The sequence below is a fragment of the Strongylocentrotus purpuratus genome, unplaced genomic scaffold (genome assembly GCF_000002235.5).
Source record: "Strongylocentrotus purpuratus isolate Spur 01 unplaced genomic scaffold, Spur_5.0 spur5_scaffold_16, whole genome shotgun sequence".
Lineage (NCBI taxonomy): Eukaryota > Metazoa > Echinodermata > Echinoidea > Camarodonta > Strongylocentrotidae > Strongylocentrotus > Strongylocentrotus purpuratus.
The window spans coordinates 25,905,558-25,928,149 of NW_022145601.1; the positions used below are offsets into that span (position 1 = coordinate 25,905,558).

Here is a 22,592-nt window from a genome sequence, read left to right on the forward strand (position 1 = left end):
ACTTCGCAACTTTTCGCATCGTGGACATTAGAATCTAGATTTCTTTTGACAACCTCCCAACCGTGAATCCTTTAGAAAGATTGCTGGAAAATAAGGTACGTCTCAAGTTTGTCCCCAGTGACTCGGATGACGATATAGCCGAAACTATATAGCTTAATTTAACGTTTGTTTGTTAACGTGTGTGAATGTGTTCGACGATACGGTCGATAAGCCTGGCGCAGTTAGTGCGGTGACGGAGCCCGAGACGCTCGTGGCAGGCATGGCTATGGGATGGGAGGCCGTAACTCCGGCGTCGGAGCTCCAGAGCCTGAGCCTGCATAGGAAAACGATTAAAACAGCGGGTTGGGTCACATTTTTTCGAAATGTAAAGAAGTAGTAATTACAATTTTGGACTTACAATGTTCAACCACTTGAAATTATAATTTAAAGAAGCCTTCCAAGTTCCATGGGGAAAAAGAGTGATTCCTCTCTTAATTAACCCAATTCATCCTAGAGTCTAGTCTAGACCGAATTTTCCGTCTCTTTCGTTCGTTAGCCTCTTATTGGGGTAGGGTCGGCTCTCTCTTTAGAGGCTAACGAACGAAAAAGACGGAAAATTCGGTCTAAATTCATCCTAGAGTCTAATTCCTATGTTCACTTGACTTGTTGCATGTTGTATATCGTCGATTCAACATGGCGAAGAGAAAATGCGCAGTATGTGGTGTGGTGCTCTGTGCATGCGTAATTTCTCTTTGCCATTTTGAATCAACAATATTCAACATGGGTATTAATAGGACGAGGAATCGTTTACCTGTTATTCCCTCTGGGGAGTAGTTTCTATGGAGTTCTAAGTCGCACTAAATGTTATGTCCTTTGCAATAATAACACTTTTAGAGTCAGTGTGTGTTTCAATGCTCTGTTAACTATTCATCACCCATGGATTAAAGCTTATCTGCCGTAGTTTACAGGAGGGATTAAACCGCTCTATAAGGTCACTGGACAGGTGGTTATCTCATCAACTCACCTCTCAGTTAACATAAGAAAAAGAGGATCATGGGGGACCAATGGTCACCGATTAGGCATTGTTTGTTATATAGAGGGCGCAAGTAGCTACCCGTAGTGCAGTGGGCCTTTAATGCTCTTACTGTTAGTAACTTTCTCTTTACACATTTATTACAATATTTGACTCTAATAATTGTAGACCTACATGCAGTTACTGGTTTATTGAATTTACCCTCTTGTTTAAAATGCATATTTTGTAAGTTGTGAGCAATACAGCCAGCGTCTGCCATTCACTAAATGTAATAAACCATGAATAGGTCAATAAAATGTGGAATTTTCTCATTTTTCTGTGTACTATATGAAGGTCTATTGGGAGGATGAGTAGTCTTCGTGTCAGAGGTCAGAAGGTCGTGTTGCCTGAAGGGGTCGTGGCTCCAGCCATCATAGAAATCAAAGATGGAGTCATACAGGCCATTCACCGTTCAGATTTGGATCAGGTGCCCTGGAATCAAGACAGAGTAAGACTTTTTTACTATAATTTTTCATGTGGATCTATTCTTTTCAATAAGTGCAAATTTGTGATCTGTCATCATCTGTGTATAAGGCCTACAGTATTTTCTTATGCCAGGCTCCGCTTTTGAAGGTGTTGCCAAGGGCAATATGTTTTTCGGTCGTGAAATGCATTGGAGCAATTTTAACCAAACTGCATGAGACTGCAAGGGTTAACTGATTAGAGTTCAGATAAAGGGGTCAAAAGTGGAATATGATAGGGTCATGATTTTTTATATTTTAAATTGAATTAACCATTAACCAGAACTGCAGAAGGTGTTGCCGGGGGCATTATGCTTTCAGGTTGTCAGTTCCGCTTTTCGTTACAGCACTATTTCTCATAATAACTCTCCTTACAGGAACTGCTGGTGTAACCAGCTGTCAACTATCTGTTGATAGTTGCTATCAGTCCATTGCCTTGATGTTACCCTTTAGCTTCACTCTTGTGCTCCTGTGACCAGTTTAGTATATGTCTTGCAGCCTATGGGATCGCTGATCTCCGAAATAGCGGAGGAAGAACAAGATGATGATGATACCTGAACTGACTATTGTTTTCAGTTACACAATAAACACATACAAACACACACAGAAATCTGCCACTTTTTACAAAGTCTGTTTGTTCTTTTTGCAGGATATAGATGCAGGCCAAAATTTGGTAATGCCAGGAGTTGTGGACAGTCATGTACATGTCAATGAACCTGGTCGAACCCTGTGGGAAGGGTACAGGACTGCCACTAGAGCTGCAGCAGCTGGTGGAGTCACTACCATCGTTGACATGCCACTGTAAGTGTTCAAGGGATCCGTTAACTTTGTCTTAGATCCTTTAAAAAAATCCTTGATTTAGCTCATGCTGCAATGATAATTATAAACATTTAGGTCAGTCAGGAACCCCATGACTTTTACAAGCCGATCGCCTGTCTGATTATCAAGATATTTATGATTGAAAATCGAAATCAAATTTCCTGTTTGCCAAACGGTTTTCATAACACTACAGTCTATTGGAGAAAACAAGTATGGTATAACCGGTCAATCAAAGGTTTTCAATTTTTTGAGGCACTTCGTGATCATTTTGAAGCACAATTTTTTTAGGGCTTCAATATAAAACCATATCACAGACACTGATTACAGGTAGGGCCATGCATCTCAGATTTAACATAAACGATCCCTTTAAATCATAAGCACATACCCAACACACACACACTCACTTGCTCCCTCACGTACCAGCAAAAATATTTAAAAGAATTTAGAAAATACATTTCATTGTTCTATATATTGCAGTTCAACTGAGAATGGGTTCTCACAGTGCTTTACAAACAAAAGTAATGAACTTATAAAAGGAGAGCAGGTAGTTAGTTACATGTATATAAAAAAAAAGTAATTGCAACTAATTGTGTAGGAAATAAAACGGTAAAGTGACTCTCACACTCTGCCGTGTAGGCCTACCGTGTGCCACCGTGCGCGAAAATGTCTGCGGACGGTGGAGAATGGCGAGGGCACACGGTGGTTCGTTATCAAAGCGGGCAACACGTAAATAGGGCGTTGGCGCTTATTTACACCCGGTGGGACCGGGCGAAAATTTTGGGCATGTTCGAAACTTTGGCCGGCTGGCACCGGCCGCAAGTAAGCGGCAAGAGGACGGTGTTGAACGGTATGAGGACGGTATGAATACGTTATGTATGAAAACAGTCACATTGTATGAACACGTTCACAACACGCTCATAACCCGTTACAGAACGGTGATGAAAAATGGAGAGCGGACTGACCGTTGCAGTTCAAATCGGGGTATTTATGGCAGTCGTGTCATGACGTCAGCAGTCCGGGGACTCGCTCACAGGACGCTCCGAGCGGTGAGGGGACGCTAAGTGACTGGTAGGTGGCTGCTACAAACCCGGTGCACACGTTCGAGACCCGGTATGGGCCCGGTATGGAAACGGCCAAAATTTTCAACAAAAGTCAATCTGGGCGGTGAAGACGGTAGAAGCACGTTCAACACCCGGTATGCGCCCGGTGAGAACGGTCAGAAGATGGCAACGAAACGGTGAAAAGATTAATTTTATGAATTTTTTTTTGCGGCCGGGGACAAGTTCGCTCAAAACCCAACGTTCTGGACTTTTTTTTTTTTTAATAGCCGGGCAGGTGGACGGTAGGCCTACACGGCAGAGTGTGAGAGCTCCATTAGGAAGTTATAACAATAATAATAATGGGTTCTTATATAGCACTCATGTCAGTCAGATTTGACCCTCCTGGTGCTCCCGATTATTACCCTGACTTTAGCACGGCTGCCATACAGCGCTCTAGCATTTCAAGGAAAAAATTCCTACCAGGTACCCATTAACTTCGCCTGGGTGGAGTGTGGCAAATGTAGATCAATGTCTTGCCAAAGGACATTAGTGCGGCGGCGGGACTCGAACCGTGGACCTTGTGATCGACAGTCTGGCGACGTATCCACTCGACCGCAACACCTCTACATATCTATTATGTAATCATTTCGTTCTGACTGAGAGCAATGATTAGAATTATAAATGTACCGGTACATGAAATAACAAAGTAGGCAATAATACAAATCTCTGTGTTAAAGTAAAATACACATTTAAACAGTGAGCAATTGTCTAGCCTTGAATGAAAAGAATAAATAACACATTTCCTCTTTGTTTGTTTTTCCAGGAATAGCATTCCACCCACAACGACATTAAACGCATTCCATGAGAAGATGTCACATGCCAAGGCTTCATCCTATGTGGATGTTGCATTCTGGGGAGGAGTTGTGCCCCAAAACCAGGTAGGCAAAAACAAAGGGTCCTCACAATTCTGATAGCACACACTGGTGGTGTGTAATTCAAAAGATTGCTTTCAATAGAAGGGGTGTCCTAGTCAAGTGGTTTAATTACCTGGCTGGAAATGCTAAGGACAATAATATCAGCTTTTTGGTCCGTTTGTTTGTTTGTTTGTTTTTATTTATTTATCCACGGTTAAAAACACCTGCTATCAGCCACAAGGCTGTTTTTCAGCAAGTCCGTATGACAATATACATAAACAAAACAAATATAATTCATAATACAAATTAAAATAACAAGAATACACATGTGGAAATAACAACAAGAATACAAATGTCTAAATAAATAAATAAATAAATAAATAAATTCTTAATAACAAAAATACAAATGTGTAAATAACTCTTAATAACAATCAGAAATTTGAGGAGAAATACAATTTAGTGAAGTCACAAGCTCCTTATCACAAAACAAATCATCAGGTGTAGTTTAATTATTAGGCACTATAAAAGAAACATGTAGTGATTACTTTGCCCCTGTGGCAAGCGATGTTAATAAAACATATCTTAACTCTCTATAATTATGCCACACATACAGCTCTAAATGCCACATTGTATTTATCATGTGGTATACCAAAAGCCTGAACCTTTTTAATTGTATTTTTAATTTTTCAAAGTTCTTGTTATTCAATAAACGATGTTTCTTTATGTTCACCATTACAGCACGTAGAGAAATAACATTTGTGATATAATCATTTGCTTTACAAGAACTGTATCTTCCTTTTTCTTTTCTCACGGCCCAGTTTGACCTACGACCCATGATCCAGGCCGGTATAGCTGGGTTCAAATGCTTTCTCATTCACAGCGGAGTGGATGAGTTCCCTCATGTTACCGAGGAAGATCTTCATGAGGCCATGAAACAACTCAAGGGTACTAACAGCGTTCTTCTGGTAAATATCCAGCATCAGAGCTGCCAACTAGTATAGATTTCCCGTAATTGGCACGGAAAAGAACGATCATTACGGCAGTACAGAATGTTGTCTCAAATTGCGGATTAAACTGTGAATACATGTATGATTTATCGTAGCGAGTACTGTGCAGTATGGCAGCCATCCAACATTCGCTGATAAAGACGGAAAAGTATCAAGTATTCTCTTAATAGAAGCTTATTTTTCATGGAAAAGTGATGTGTTGCGATGACTTAAAAATCAATATTTAGCAAATTTGTGTGAGTAAAATCACCAAAAATTTCAGATAATCATGCGCTCATGCGTCCGCACAGTGTTGGCGTGCCGTTTTTTTAAAGATTCATAGCGCTGCCTAGGAAATTACTGATTTATTCCCAAAATTACTGTTCTTGAGGTTGGCAGCTCTGATACGTATATCATACATGTTTGCTGACTCAGTTCCCATTTCAGCAGGAGGAATCCTGTTTCGTGCCTTCAAACTAGTATTATGAACCCTATATTGCTTTCATTTTTTGGAAAACATCTGTATGAAAGCATGTAAAACACAAGGGATGTAATTTGGGCCTTGGAGATTACCAATTTTTGTGGTATTATCAGTAGTTAGGTTAGAGTTGACACATTAAGGGCAAAATGAATTTGAAAAAATTATCCACAAATTACAAGTTAAAGTTGTAATCATTATCACCCAAACACAAATTGGCAACTGTGAAGGGAGGTCCCTCTCCCATATGCTTTGTACAGAAAATTTCATAAATTCTTTAAGTTGTTGATAAATGATTTTTTTAATTTTTATACAGGGGTATTGTAGAAACAAATGTACAACAATTATATGTAAGGGGCATATCTATTGAATATGATTGAATTCTTAATTTGTTTTTAGACTAAGGGACAGTGCCTTGTATCCTCTGCAAAAGGCACTATATGAATCCATTTATTGTAATTACCATTCATAAGTATTATTATTAAGAATCTACATATATTGTGTTATAAGTATAACTTTATATTATTAAAGGCATTGGTAAGTAACCAATGTATGTCCCGTTTTACAAATCTGAGATGCATGGCCCTACGTGATATCAGTGTCTGTGATATGGTGTAACATTGAAGCCCTAAAAGAATTGCGCTTTAAAATGATCATGAAGTGCCTCAAAAATAAAAAATCTTTGAGTGACCAATTTTACCATACTCATTGTCCCCAGTAGACTAGTGTTATAAAAAACAGGCCAGCTGTTTTTGAAATTTCGAATTTCAGTCATAAATATCTTGATAATCAGACAGGCGATCGGCTTGTAAAGTCATGGGATTCCTGACTGACCTAAAAGTTTATAATTATCATTGCAGCATGAGCTAAATCCAGGGTTTTGTTTAGAATCTGAGACGAAGATACCCAATCCCTTTAAGTAACTACAGTATATATCGTCTTCTCCCTGTTTATTAACTCTAGTTCCATGCTGAGATGGAGATACCGATCTCTGAGCAAGCCCCAGAGGTGGACACGTCAGCTGAGTATAACGACTTCCTAAACTCCAGACCTAAACAGATGGAGAACAAGGCAATAGAACTGGTGGCTAAGATGTGCCTACAATACAGGTAAACATTTTGCTGGATGTTGAAAGAGGGAGGAAGAGGAGAAGAAGAGAGAGAAAGAGGAGGATAGATGGTCAAAGTGACGGAACAAAAGCTACTTGCAGAAGGGTAAACAGAGAAAAACAGAGATTATATGTCTTGAAGGAGAGAGAGAGATGCATCATTGCTTTTCCTTATTTTTGTTTGTTTTGTTTTGTTTTCACTTTTCCTATCGCACAGACTCATACTTCCTTAAAACTGAATAATTCATTTTAAACACCAGAAGTATATTGTAGTGTGACTTTCTATCATAAAGGTTCCAAAAAACAAAACAAAATCATTGGAATTTGGTTGTTAAATTAATCTTTTCAATCCTCATTAGAAAAGGAGACCCTGATTGGTGTGTACATGTACAGGACTGCCCTTGGCCCAGACATTTGACCTCTAGTTGCCTTTCTTGGTGTAATCCTGGAATGCTGTAAAAGTCTGAACTGTAACGGAAGCATAACTGAAGCTGTTAAATACTGGAGCAGCATTTAAGCAACTTATTTTAGTAGATGTTAGCATATTGTGAAACCTATTTATAAAGACCACTCAAGGGACAAAGTAAAAGTGGTCTTTATAGACAGGTTGTTTAAAGATAAAGTTGAGTTCTGAATATGCAATTGCATTGTGAAAGAAACGTTGTGTATAATCGATCAGAAAAGTTGATCATCTAGCATATAAGTATTGGTGTGTACTGCAAGGTTCTGGAATCTTCAAAATGATAAGAAATTTGGCCAAGTCTTGGTAAAGTTACAAGCCCTATTTATAATATTGAGGCATTTGAAGAGCCATGCTTTTCAGGGAACATTTTTCAGGTTTTACTATATTTGTTATCTTTACTATGGACAGGGTACCATGTCATATCGTCCATCTCTCCTCTGCCGATGCTCTCCCTATTATCCGCGATGCCCGTCGCCAGGGCGCCCCACTCACCGTAGAGACCTGTCATCATTACCTCTCTCTCAACGCAGAGGATGTACCGCAGGGAGGAACCCATTTCAAATGCTGTCCTCCAATCAGGGACAAGAACAACCAGGTAAGCAGGGAAAAGAATACACCCTGGGGCTCAGGGGGACTTTGCCCTCAAAGTGCCAAAAAGAGCCCCTGAAAGTCATAAAAGGTCTCCGAAAAAAATTTGCATGGAGTTCACTACAAAACTAAGCAATGCAAATTAAAGAGTGTTATTTTCATGCAAGCAAGCTTGAAAAGTAGCCTCCCCCCCCCCCCCCCCCAAAAAAAAAAAAAAAAAAAAAAAAAATTGCAGATAAGGTTTAAAAAATTCTACCACTCGTGCTTTTGGTCCCACATGACATGGTAATTAATATGCCTAATTAAATCTGCCCCAGAAAAATGAAATGATATAAGCTCAGTCAATTCTTCTGACATTTTTGTAGTGCATAATACACAAATAACTGAGTATGTTTAGGATCTGTGTAGTTACAATGATACATTATACATTCCTTGCCTGTCTCACCGTCTCATCTCACCTCTCTTTTCCTTTTCTCCATCTCTTTTTCTTTCCATTCTGATCCCTCAAATCCTAATGTTCTCTGTTATTTTTCTCCTCTTGTGCACTCAATTCCGGCAACATTTTTACTGGCACTATGTATATATACACCTTTCACCTGCACACCTTGGCATCCCCATGTCGCCACACACATGACCAATAAATCAAATTGAATAGAGTTCTCTCTTCCCTCGTGAACTTTGTAGGTTGTGTTGTGGGAAGCCCTCAAGAATGGCGACATTGACATGGTGGTATCGGACCATTCTCCATGCACTCCAGAACTCAAGCTTCTTGAACAAGGAGACTTCATGAAGGCCTGGGGCGGAATTTCTTCCATGCAGTTTGGTAAGAAATGCCAAGACACATTTCTCCATTATGAAGTCAAATGACTATGGATTGAAAACAAAAGATTATCAATTTTTGAACTACTTGAAAATGTTTTGACTGTATATACTATATAACATGAGGAGCAGAGCATCTGCAGAGAGTAACTGATATCCAGTATGTATTATATTTTGGAGCAAACACCATGAGTGCTTGAGCTGCAGGATACCAGCACTATAGAAGAAATCATTTATAGCCATTACTCTGTTTCTTCCTTAAAGGGATCCAGTAACTTTCTCTCTGATTTTGAAACAAAATCCTGGATTTAGCTCATGCTGCAATGATAATTATAAACCTTTAGGTCAGTCAGGGACCCCATGACTTTTACAAGCCGATCGCCTGTCTGATTATCAAGATGTTTATGATTGGAAATCGAAACCAAATTTTGCATTTGCCAAACGGTTTTCATAACACTATTGGGGAAAATGAGTATGGTAAAACCAGTCACTCCAAGATTTTTACTTTTTGAGGCACTTCTTTATCATTTTGAAGCACAATTTTGTTAGGGCTTCAATATTACACAAAATCACAGACACTGATAACACATAGGGCTGTGCATCTCAGATTTAACATTGTTAAATAATCCCTTTAAGAAATAATATTAATTACATTAATAATAATAATATTGGATGTTTTTATAGCGCATACATCATCTGACAGACATTAGTGCTGCGGCAGGACTAGCCATGTTATCAATAGTCCAGTACATACCATGTACCCACTAGTCCAAGACACCTCTACACAACGCCTTACATGAATACCATTTTTTTTTTTGAGCTGATGTTTCTGCATTTATTTAAAAATCAAATACACAATATTCAAACAACAGTAATATTATATAACAAATTGACATAAGTAAAATGTGACAACTGAATTACAAAAATAAATACATAGAAATGATTGGAAACCTGAAAGTATGGAGATAAATCAAAGAATCAATATAAATTCAGAGGCCAACTATCATAAGCATGAATGCTTGAGTTGATAGCAGCCAGGAGGAGGGGGAAGGGGCACATGACACTGTTATAGGAGAATGGAGTGTCACGAATACTGATTTTTTTTTTCTTCCAAAAAGTATCTAAATAATAAGTTGGAAGAAAGAAAAGAAAAGAAAAAGGATTGCAATGGGCGCATGTGGGTGTGTGCAGGTGAAGTAAGTGTTTGATTCGGTGTGTTCAAACCATATATTGTTAACAGGTCTATCACTGTTCTGGACGGGAGCTCAACAGCAAGGAATGGGACTCCATGATATGGTCAGGTTAATGTGTGAGCGGACAGCAAAACTAGCAGGAGTCTCCCATCGCAAGGGCTCCCTCGCTGTCGGCATGGACGGAGACATTGTTATTTGGGATCCTGATGCATGCATCACGGTAAGTGCAAGATGTGTTTTAGTCTAAAATACACACAATATTTATCAAAACTAAATCTATCTTATAAAGAGTTGATAATCGCAACTTATTTGTGATTGATATTAATCGCAACTATGTACATTAGAGATAGTAGACTGCAAACTTGCGATTAATTTGGTGGACTTTATAAGATGAGACATTTCATAACTTCATCATTGAGTATAGAGGGAATGCTTCATTCTATTATTTCAAACCAGTAGACGGATAAATGCACACGTGACTTGACTGCTCTTAAAGCCTGTCTGCACTAGTTTGACCAGGAGGGATTAGACCTCCCTGCATGGTCACTGCCAGGTGGTTATCTTATCAAATCAGCTCTCAATTAACATAAGAAAAAGGGGATCATGGGGGACCAACGAATACCCCTTAGGCATTGTTGGCTATATAGAGGGCACAAGTAGATACAAGTAGTGCAGTCCCACTTTAAATCTGTTTAAAGGGTGGATATACATATATGTATCTCGAAAATGTATGTTATGGACCTCTTTTATTAGGAAAGCAGAGAAGATGCATTTTATGAAAATGTTAAAAAGAGAGAAATGACACGTTGTGAATTTTCCTGGATTTTGTGGTGACAGGTCAGGTATAAAACCATGGCCCTGTAACATAAAAAACTCCAATCTTGCTGCACTAAATTGTTTCTGACCATGCGTTGTTGAATATATCCTCAACTTACAGTCATTGTAAATTACTATTTCATGTAAAGTTCGTTCGTTCGTGTCTCCTTAGATCAAGATTAATGTAATCTTGATCTTCGGAGTAGTTGCTACAACCGGCCGTGTCAGACACGTTGCCCCGGGGTGCGAGATAGGACTCTTGTAGCGTGCCCCCATTTAAAACAATTATACAATAACAGTTAACATTACATTTAATTAATAGTATGGAACTATTAAAATTACTCTCATGTTATGATTGATGAATGGAGATGCAATTAATCATAACTTTCATGTTACAGGGCCCATATTCAACATCTTTCATTCCAATTTCTGTTTTTCTACCATTACTGCGTAATAGTCTTAAAGGTAAAGACCAGTTTTGAAAGCACACCCCCCCCCCCCCCCTCTCAAAAAATGAAATGGAAGCTCTTATTACCAAACATGTGAAAGAATATGTTTTGACTAATACTTGATGATACAAATTTTGCTGGGAAACCGCCTACTAATTGATGTATTTGGTAAATTATTATATCTATCTGGACCGGATAGATATTGCACACGTGTCATGCATGTGTCGCGTGGTCCCATATACATCTTTCTGTGTACAGTGCTTGTAACTTGTAACCAAGATTGGGCCAAATTTCTTATCATTTTGATGATTCTAGAACCTTGCAGTAATACACCAATACTTATATGCTAGATGATCAATTTTTTCTGATCGATTCCACAATGTTTCTTTCACAATGTAATTGCATGACCAGAACTGATCTTTACCTTTAATGCGGAATTGGGCATATCTTAACTTTTGTTGTTGTTGATTGTATCTTTGTTCATATATATAGATCCAGCCTGAAAACATTCACCACAGACACAAGGTGACCCCCTACAGTGGCCTGACCCTTAAAGGAGCTGTACAGGTCACCATAGTGAGAGGTCAGGTCGTCTACAAACAGGGTACCTTCAGCGAAACTCATAAAGGATCACTTATTATGTGCGACCCAAGCCGAAAGAGAGAGTCCTTAACACCAAATGCCCACCTCTGAACAAATTTATTGTATGACCAGGGGGGTGTTTCATAAAGCTGTTCGTAAAGTTATGCATGACTTTACGAACGACTTGTATATGAAAAGCCAAATAGGATGCTCAATCATTATTGATTATTATTTATTAAGTTGAACTGTGCAGATGTAGATTAACATTCTTATTATAACAACCATTTTTAAGTATATTTTTTGCCATAATTTAGTTTATTGGAAATTTCAGAACATTTTTTGGGCATCCTATCTGGCACTTCATATACAAGTCGTTCATAAAGTCATGCATAACTTTACGAACTGGGGTGTTTCACAAAGACTTAGATTGACTTGTTGTTGGACTTAACTATGGCAGGCCGTTCATGCCACTGTTTGCTCTCACCATTGGCATTGGTCTCTCAAGGGATGTACAAATCATGGTCACAAATCTACAGAATTTACATTTCTGATAATTCATTATTGAAAGGTAAAATATTATTTCAAGATCATGATGGTGAGAGCAATCAGTGGCATGAACCGCCAGCCATAGTTAAGTTCAACTTAAAATCGATCTTAGTCTTTGTGAAACACCCCCCTGGAATCTGAACTTGATCATGATTTTCTTTACGTGACTACGAGGAAAGGAAGTATATATCCATGTAGATAAGCATAAATAATGAATGTATTTTGTTCTTTTATAGTACTTATCTTGGTATGATGTAATGTCCCTATGCGCTTCCAAAGCACCTTGGACATAATGCTCTTGCATTATGCAAACAGGGGAAATCTATGGTTTCAATTCCTATCTGATGGACGTGGTGATTAGGATCAATGTCTATCTGCAAACTTTCAGTTTACTCATTAAACGAATAAAATAATCAATGAAACAGTGCTTCTAAAGTGCTTTAATTTATTAGTGTGCAATCTCTTTTAACTTTCTATGTTGATTAGGATCAATGACTATCTGTTAACGTTCAGTTTACTCATTAGATTCTGCTAGTATATAATTCTTTAGTGTGAAACCTCTTTTAATTCTCTACCACGGTATGTATTCACTTTTTTTTAACGCATTACTGGAGCTTGACTTGATGACGTAGCAAATGAAGAGATAAGTTTTCCCAGTGTTTAAAGTGGAGTATATGTTGAGTGATTGGATTTATAAAGAAAATATTCAGAAAAATTATTGAAGAATTGATTATGTATTACTAAAAGAATATTTTTGTATTGTGAGATTTTTTTAATCATGAAAATTATCAAAAAATCAACTTGATCTTGGTGAAAACCAAGCATAGTGAAAAGAAATACACACATATATGTTTTGTAAGGCGTAACATGTACATGCAGAATCTAAATTTGGTCAAAAATTATTTCATATTTGAAATACAATGGCATTTTAAGAACAAAACTTTTCATGAAACATCATGTCGCTTGTCTGATATGACTGTATTTCACTTTGGAATAAATTGAATGATAAAATCCACACATTATTTTCTGTTAAACTTCAGTGCCTTGAACTGGCCTAATTGTGCCTTTTCTTGCCCATTCTCTACTCTTTACCTACTATCAATTCAATTTAGATTTATAATACTTATATAATACATACTTAAGATTATTTCTTTTCATGAAATGTTCTGTTTAAAACATGTTTGAAAGGGGAGGGGGGGGTTGCAATAATCAAGCTGTTTTGCTGCCTAAGCATTAGTGTCGTTTAAATAAATAATGATCCTTTTCAAAGATATACATGTACAGGTAATACAGTAATATATTCACTGTTCTCTTTATATCTCATTACTAGAGTTCTGCCTGATCATTTTGGCGTGTGTGGGTGTGGGTGTGCGTTTGTGCATGTACATGATAAAGAAAGGCTGGCATTGATGTTCATTGGGTAATGCAACTGTCCTTTCTTTACAGTAAACAACAAAATTATTCATACCCTTGTCAAGTTTTTTATTTTTTCAAGTGTGTGAAAAATTGATTTGCCCCTATTTCTTGAGAATGTGACATGGTAAAGCTTTCATCTAAAAAGTATTCAACAAAGGGCCTAAGTCAACCAGTCAACCTTTCATTCTTGAGTTATGAAAAACACAAAAAACATCAAATTTATGAAGGGTATGAATAATTTAGATGTTAAATATATTTATTAATTCCTTTTTAAGTTTTAGAATGGTTTCGAGTTTGAAAAGTGTGGTAAAATGAGACAAGTATGTAGCATAAACTTGTTTTTGCTGAAACAGGTAGTCGTCCCTCTTCCCTACTCCACCCCCCCCCCTTCTTATCCTTTTGTCAGGCGTATGCACCATCTGTCCCATACACAAACATAATACACACCCACACACACGTCTCTATACTGATACCCCCCCCCTCTCTCTCTCTCTCTCTCTCTCTCTCTCTCTCTCTCTCATTCACTGGCGCCTCAGTTCAGCAAAGAAACAGTTTTTTGAGTTTCCTGGTTTATTTTTTCCTAAACAAATTATTTTTGAAGAGGAAGGGGAATTCAATGCTGAAATTGATGACTTATAAGCTATAAAACAGCAACCTTTCTCTTCTAACTTTGGAGGGGAAAACGGGTGGTCAGAGTTAACCAGCACTATTAGCCCGGACTATTAGCAACGAGGCGCATGAAAAAAAAATTACATACATGATGTTCTCTGGGCATACGCGAACATACAGTCTGTTTAATTAGAATAGAAGTTCTGAGAGCTATAATAGAGAGAGAGAGGGAGAGAGAGACAGACAGAGAGAGACACAGAGAGAGACAGCTAGAGAGAGAGAGAGAGAGAGAGAGAGAGAAAGACAGACCGACAGAGACAGCGAGAGAGACATGCAGAGACAGAGAGACAGAATATACTTTAAGCTTTAGGTGGAAATAAATAGGCGGAACAAGACGGGATGTCGATTATTTGTTAGATCAAGCTGCTGTTGAGAAGAGTATGACTATAGGGGAACTTGCTTTTCGTGTGTTTTGGTTGTCATATTTATACCTTCTATGTTGTAGGAGGCAATGCACTGTATACAATAAATTGGACGCCGTAGTTGATATTATAGTGCGAACTTGTCATAATAGATGAGTGCATGTGGACATCGATAAAGCTGCCATTATGATATCATGAGCTCGCTGATTGAAGTGAAACCATGCCAACGCCATTATACAACGCCAAAAGTTCAATAAATTCAATTTAATTGACAAACCGTCTGTTGGCCGGGAGCCAGACGGGCATTAACTCAAATAACTGTACAGAGAATTAGCGTCCTTCTTGCTCCAAACAGACGAAATGAGCTACTTATCCCCGAAGTTGCATAATTATACATGTATAGTCATTCAGATATTGTTGTTGATTGCGCCAGCTTGTGTGAAGTAACACGTTAGGTGATGCCGGTGTATAAAATTAATGTGGCGCTTCCATAGAGCTATATAAAAAGACTCTATGGGCGCTTCCCATTTGATACGCCTCAATTAACTATATCACGTCACGTGACCCTCTACACACGCCAGCGCCATCAACAACATCACACCAAAAGTACTAATCCAAAGACAGGTAATGTTTGCAAAAATATGTTTCGTTCCGATGAATATTGATTATTATAATATTGATTCTTCTTACTCTACATTATTTTGTATGTTATTTTCATGTGGGGAATACAACTTTGTTAAATTCTATTTGCTGTACAGTCCACGACGATGAATAAAATGCGGAAAGCTTGGCTAAAAAATAGATATAGTGCAGCTACGTCCTAATGTAGTCTTATTTATACATTTTTTACTGCGCACAATACAGCCTGTCAGTTGTAGTCCACTCCTTATAATGTAGGTACTAAGAAAGTGAGACATGGGCCATGACCAAAAGAGATGAAAAGAGGATAGATGCATTTGAAATGTGGGTGTATCAGCGAATACCAAGGGTTCCGTTGACAGACAGAAGAACAAACCGATGTGTACTGGACAGGCTGCATGGATACAGAGATATATATTGCTCATAAGATGGAAGCTGCAGGTTTTTGGCCATGTAGTAATTATAAGGAGATGGTCTTGGAAAGTCTCTATGACAGGAACAGTAAAAGCCAGGCGAAGAAGAGGCAGACCTGCTAGTTCCTGGTTGAAAGACATCCACATAATTATGGACAGGGGAAAAGCTGTCAGAGGCAACGAGTGCATTCAACAACAGCTAGAGAAGGGTGGCGTAAACTTGTGATGGCCTCAGCAGCGCAGCTATTATAGTGCCACTTGACTGACGAAGACTACGTAGCAATACATTCCGAATTGGTTGAACAATGAACAATGCTATTGATTTCATTAATGCTATTGGTTTCTGAATGCGATGTATTAGTTTATTTGCAATGAATGAAACTGTTTTTCTTCATTTAACAATCGACTGTGACTTTGGTCAAACGATGGTTTTACATGCATTATAATACATCTACTGACTTATGGACACTCGTATATACCTTGTAATCATGATTGGCGACGTTTTCCCAATTACTTCACATTTTAAAGTGTATTTTTAATAGGTAAGAGCATCGAGTCTGATACATATATGCCTAGGGGGAAATTTGAGAGTACCGGTTGGCCAGTTAAGGATAAAACAATCGGATACGTTACATTTCGGCAGTTTTTTACCCTAACTCCTGCTGGTTATTTTACATTAAAACATTATTATTATTATCATTATTATTATCATTATTTTGGTAGTGGTTGTTATTATTATTATTACACTACTTATCATCATTATTGTCCTTGTTATTATAATTGTTATTTTAATACTTTTCTCATTATTGTTGTTATCATTATCATTATTAATATCATATTGTTATTATAATAACTGTCATCACCATCAACATTATAACTAAATTAATGAGAGGGATTATACCAAGGATGTTATTAGAGATAGTAGAAAAGATAGTAGAACAAATATGGCGCGAGTTGAATAAGATCACCTGTAGGAACTTGATAGCAATGTATTGCCTAATCAATTAAGTGCTAATAGACTGAACGATTTTGTTGTTGTTGTTATTCAGTTGGAAAATTGAACAAGCCTAAAAGTTGTGGTTTTACTTTGAAACATCCAGAATGTATATAAATTTGAATTTTAAAGTCTTTCGGAAAGTGATGTTTATGAATTGTTATGCAAATTAGGGAATGGTCAGTACTCGGAACCTTACATAAATGACTTGCCATACCAACTTTCAACGAAAGTCAGACTCTTCGCCGATGACACTGTTCTGTGCCCTACCATCCAGACACACAGAGGATGCAGAATTGCTACATCAGGATCTTGGTCAGCTTTGTGGGTGGTCAAGCAAGTGGATGATGGCACTAGATCCAAAGAAATGCCAGGTCATAACTGTCTCCAGGAAGAAGACATCTGTATTACCTCAATGGAGAAATCTTAGAGTCTGTGTGAGCTGCCAAATACCTTGGCATTACGTACTCTCACTGCTAACCTCAACTGGACACAGCTTGTATCTGCCACTTGCAAGAAGACAAACAACACCCTAGCCTTTTTTAGAAGGAACCTGCGTGTCAACTCCACTCAGCTCAAAACTACTGCATACCAGGCTCTCGTTCGCCCTCTTTTGAGTATGGGAGTGATGTCTGGGATCCTCACACCATCAGATGTGTAAACCAGTTGGAAATGGTCCAAAGACGAGCAGCATAATATGTTCTCAACCGCTATCATCATACATCTAGCGTCTCTGACATGCTGATTTAACTTGGATGGACCTCCCTCCAGAAGAGAAGAGAGCATCAAGGTCTCACCTTACTGTACAATGTGCACTGCTCTCTGGTTGACTTTGATATCCACCACTACATCCATCCGGCAACAGTCGTAAGAACTACAAGATCGTCTAGTCCTTACTGTTATCGTGTCATGCAGTCACAGAGCAACATATTCACTCCTTCTTTCCTCGCACTGCTCGACAGTGGAACGCCCTCCCCCTCGAGGTTCGGTGTAAAAATGTCAGAGGTAAAAATGTCAGAGGTAAAAATGTCAGAGGTAAAAATGTCAGATGTAAAAATGTCAGAGGTAAAAATGTCAGAGGAAAAAATGTCAGAGGAAAAAATGTCAGAGGTAAAAATGTCGGAGGTAAAAATGTCAGAGGTAAAAATGTCAGAGGTAAAAATGTCAGAGGTAAAATGTCAGAGGTAAAAATGTCAGAGGTATAAATGTTAGTGGTATAAAATAAAAAACAAAAGCATGTGACAAGTTTGTTATGGTTAAACCCGGGTTATATATTAGGCTTATCGAAAAAGAACAGCGAGGGATATTCTGCAGTCGTTATTTCACCGCTGCTTTATTTTCCACTTTCCCAGTTTAAATTTATTTACCTTTCGGCCCCAAATTGTGACTTTTTGCCCGATTATTGCCGAAGGAAGACGGGAGGGAGGGGGTATTCTTCTTCTGGGGCACGGTGACCCGGCTGCTCTCCCCTTCCTCTTATATGCTTTGCTATATATCCTTCCGAACAGTGGTCAATGCCTAGGCAGAGAAGGCAGACTAATGGGACATGGTTTCTACTCCGAGTTTCGCGCCTTGCAAGCAGTCATGAGGCAACTGATAGCATTCTTAAAAGTACATGATTATCCTACAACCTTGGTACAAATACCCCTAAAATGACCTAACTAATAAAATACAATTGGAATTACTCATGAGTATTCTTATTATATTGTATTCAGGTATTGTAGTCTTATTGTATTGTATAGCTCTTATTTTGAGCGTATTTGTACCAAGGTTGTAGAGGAATCATGTACTTTGACGAATGCTATCAGTTGTCTGATGATCGCTTGTAAGGCGTGAAACTCGGAGTAGCAACCATGCATGTCCCATTAGTCTGCCTTATTCAATACTTATATACCGGTATATTATGCTTCTGTATAAGCAAATGGTACTGGTACACTGAGCAAACTTCTGGGGGAAAAGATTTCTAAAATCGAGAAGTTTGGCCATGTTTTATAGGCTGAGTTGTCGCTCCATGGTGTAATCATTAAATAAAAAGAAAAGTCAGAACAGCCCACAAAATAGGATCAGATATCTATGAACCTCCCCCCCCCCCCCCCCCCCCACTTCTCCTTCACTTTTGAAGATTGTTGGACATTTCAACTGCGTGGCAATGACTAGTATTATATGTAATTTCCAATAAATGCATATTTCCAACAATTCCACTTTCTTGTGGGCTTGGTATTTTGATACTCTGAAAGTAGGGTCCATGCTGAAAAAAAGCAGAAAGCCATGTTATCAGCGCTAACCGCACCATCACATTCCCGAAGTGCGCACGTTGCAATAAAATATTGTCGATTACTATTGCGGTATAAAATAGTCTGGGAAAAAAAATCAATAAGCAGCTTTGTTACTCCGATACAAAGCAGAAAGCCGCCCATGTTACGTCAATTAAAGAGAAGGTTGAGTTCTGGGGAAAGGTGAACAATAATGTGTGAGCGTTTGTTATCATTCTTATTATGCCAGTGTGGAAGAACATCAAAGAAAAGTTATTCCCTGAAAATCTATTTCAAATGACTTCATATCCCAGATATGACAAGTAACGTCTTTAAAATGAGGCCCGATTTGTATGCCATATGTTTGTGTAGTCCCATATCAATATCTGTCTGTGTACAGTGCTTGTTACTTTACCAAGACTGGGCCAAAATTTTATCATTTTAATGACTCCAAAACCTTGCACTTACATGTTTATGCTAGATGATCAACCTTTTCTGATTGCTTCCACACCGTTTCTTTCACAATGCAATCGCAAGACCAGAACTCAACTTTATTTTTAAATGCCAACCGCACCATCATATTTTAGAGAAGCGCGCGCTTTGCAGAGGTTCGGTTTAAATTACATCGTTATTTATAATTGTCGGAGAGTTTAATATGGGGATGAGCTTCTGAATCGAGACGGTCTTTTACTTTTTGGAGCGGGTTTTTAGTTTTCGGAGCGAGTTTTTACTTTTCGGAGCGACTTCTTGATTTTCTTATTCTTACTCCACTTCCTTTGCCGCCATGAGGTGCTAAAGCTTTAGCAGAGTTCGGGGCGCCAAGCCCTTATATGAAACTTTTCGTGATTCCTCGTGATTATGTAACTATTTTGTACTAAATGCACTACTCACTTTAAAACTTGACTTTTGTCAAGAATTTTCATTTCTTCGTTTGGACTTTGTTCGTCTCTGGAACGTTACACGGGCTATGTTGCAGGCTGCCACCGGCCAAACCGGTCCGTTTCACAAACATTAACACATCAACCAATTCAAAATATCACAAAATGTTAGACATTCATTATATGCAAGCCTGATCACAACAAAATAAATTTCAAAATCTATTCTCCACATTGTATTATCCTCAGGACATGTACGAAATACAACACACAGCCATTTATAAAATTTACATTATGGAAGAAAGGAATATAACAGACTAGCCCATGCAGTAGCAGTACGTCTCGACATTCTGTGTGATAAAAGTGCTGAGATATTATGACGGCACACATTTTTTTTGCTTGTACCTCTGACATTTTTACGACTGACATTTCTTCCTCCGACATTTTTACCTCTGACATTTTTTCCTCTGACATTTTTACCTCTGACATTTTTTCCTCTGACATTTTTACCTCTGACATTTTTACCTCTGACATTTTTTCCTCTGACATTTTTACCTCTGACATTTTTTCCTCTGACATTTTTACCTCTGACATTTTTTCCTCTGACATTTTTACCTCTGACATTTTTACCTCTGACATTTTTTCCTCTGACATTTTTACCTCTGACATTTTTACCTGGCACCGTCCTGGTTCCATCAGTGGAAGCGACAATTAAAGACAGGAGGGAAGTAGATTCCGGCAACCTTTTTCCTTGCTCTATGTATATAAGCACCTTTCACCTGCACACCCCATCCTGCAACACTATGTCGCCACACACAAACATGCACTACATCTGCAAGAATCTTCAGCAGTAAAGGAGGCAGATTATCCTGAAGAAGATGAAATGTAAATCATCTTTACATTTTGAATGTAGATTATAAATTGCTTTTTATTGGCGCATCAGTTGTATCTAAACCATTGGTTTTGTTATCTAATGCCAGTTTTATTAATGGCTCAGTTCCGTCTGACTGAATAATATCCAAAGTAACACTGATTTATAAGGGTAAGGAGAAAAAAGATGACCCAACCAACATTAGACCAATATCTGTAACCTTCATGTAATTAAACTTCTAGAGAAACTCTACTATTATTATTGATTTATCTTCGCTTGAATGAATTGATTTATATTGATCAATCAGCTTTCCTACCCGACCATTCAGCCTATACATGTATTCATAGAACTATAGATGATTGGCTGGAATCTTATGATGAAAAAGAATTAGTAGCTGCGTGCTTCGTAGATGTTTCCAAATGTTTTGATTCAATTAACCATGAAGTATTTCTTAAGGAACTGCAATATTATGGTATAAAGGATGAACTGTTGAAATGGTTTGCTAGTTATTTGATTCAAAGGAGACAAACGGTATACTGTCATGGTATACTTTCGAACTCTAAAACATTATCAAATGGAATACCTCAAGGGAGTGTCTTAGGACCTATCTTATTTTTACTTGTTTTTAATGCTAAAAGCTCAGTCTTTGCAAACATGTACTTGTAATATGTTTACTGATGATGTAGTTATATATTCTTCTCATTAGATTATTGATGAATTAAGTATATTGTAACAAAATTATGTTGAGATACAGAGATGATACAGAGTGTCTTAGGACCTATCTTATTTTTACTTGTTTTTAATGCTAAAGCTCAGTCTTTGCAAACATGTACTTGTAATATGTTTACTGATGATGTAGTTATATATTCGTCTCATTAGATTATTGATGAATTAAGTATATATTGTAACAAAATTATGTTGAATCGATACTGAGATGATACACTCAGAATAACTTAAAAGTTAATGTAGACAATATTACAAATATTTTTTAAAGTACACGTCATACAATTTAAATATATACATGGATGGAATGAAAATTTAATAGGTTTACGATTTTAAATACTTAGGGGTGGAAGTTGATGATCACCTTATTTGAGACATTCGTGTTACGTTAAAGACTAACTCGTAAAGACTAAGAAACTGTTCTCATTACGTAATATGTCCCAATTTTCAGATGTAAAAACCTTAAAGATACTATGTCTCTTTTGGAGCCAACATCAAATTATGTAGAACTTTGCAGGAACTATGAATATTTTGTCCTATCTGTGAAATTTAAACATTAGCAGTGTCCTAGTATTCAAATTATGCAAGGAAACCCGTTTACCTTCTAGACTTCAATGTCAGACACTATTGAATGACTGTCTGACATATTTTTTTTTCTTTAGGTAATTAACTGCATACATAAAATGAGCTGTAATAGGTACATGAGCTTTTGTCTACATCAATATCCCATTACTTGTAATGGCTAAAATTATACTGATTGAGAGTTTGGGCAGCACAAAATGTACGACCATTTAGTAAAAGGATCTGAAAATCAGACTATTAATTAGGTGATTGCAATCACTAAAGTCGATTCGACCACTAATTGTTATTTTCCCACTTGAAGCTATTTTCAAGCCCTTTCGATTTGAGGGAAGTTCTAGATAAGTATTGTCTTTCAAATGCCGTTGGAATTTAACTTTTTTATTTTTTTGGCCTGCAATGGGATATAGTACCTTTAAACGCAAAGTTGAGTTCTGATAAAGTTTTAAAATAATATGTGAGCTTTTGCAAATTCGTGTTCTGTCA

The 22,592-nt window shown here is 37.7% G+C and overlaps 1 protein-coding gene across 2 annotated transcripts; it reads left to right on the forward strand.

Moving 5' to 3' along the window:
- Positions 1 to 12,187, forward strand: LOC577905 (allantoinase, mitochondrial). 2 transcript variants are annotated; one of them, XM_030987145.1, is made up of 11 exons: positions 208 to 341; positions 814 to 842; positions 1,346 to 1,499; positions 2,162 to 2,313; positions 4,195 to 4,309; positions 5,104 to 5,250; positions 6,713 to 6,858; positions 7,729 to 7,915; positions 8,593 to 8,731; positions 9,968 to 10,140; positions 11,678 to 12,187. In XM_030987145.1, coding segments are annotated over exons 2-11 (1,416 nt in total). In that variant the 5' UTR covers positions 208 to 341; positions 814 to 840; the 3' UTR covers positions 11,879 to 12,187. The 2 variants fall into 2 exon arrangements, with proteins under 2 accessions (XP_030843007.1, XP_030843005.1); XM_030987147.1 differs by lacking the exons at positions 208 to 341; positions 814 to 842 and adding an exon at positions 1 to 95.
- Positions 12,188 to 22,592: the final 10,405 nt, after the last annotated feature.

Bases quoted from the DNA above. Each gene is read 5' to 3' on its own strand.
- LOC577905 (XM_030987145.1), top strand. The intron at 1,500-2,161 runs GTAAGACTTTTT...TTCTTTTTGCAG, and splicing joins TGCCCTGGAATCAAGACAGA to GATATAGATGCAGGCCAAAA. The intron at 8,732-9,967 runs GTAAGAAATGCC...TATTGTTAACAG, and splicing joins AATTTCTTCCATGCAGTTTG to GTCTATCACTGTTCTGGACG.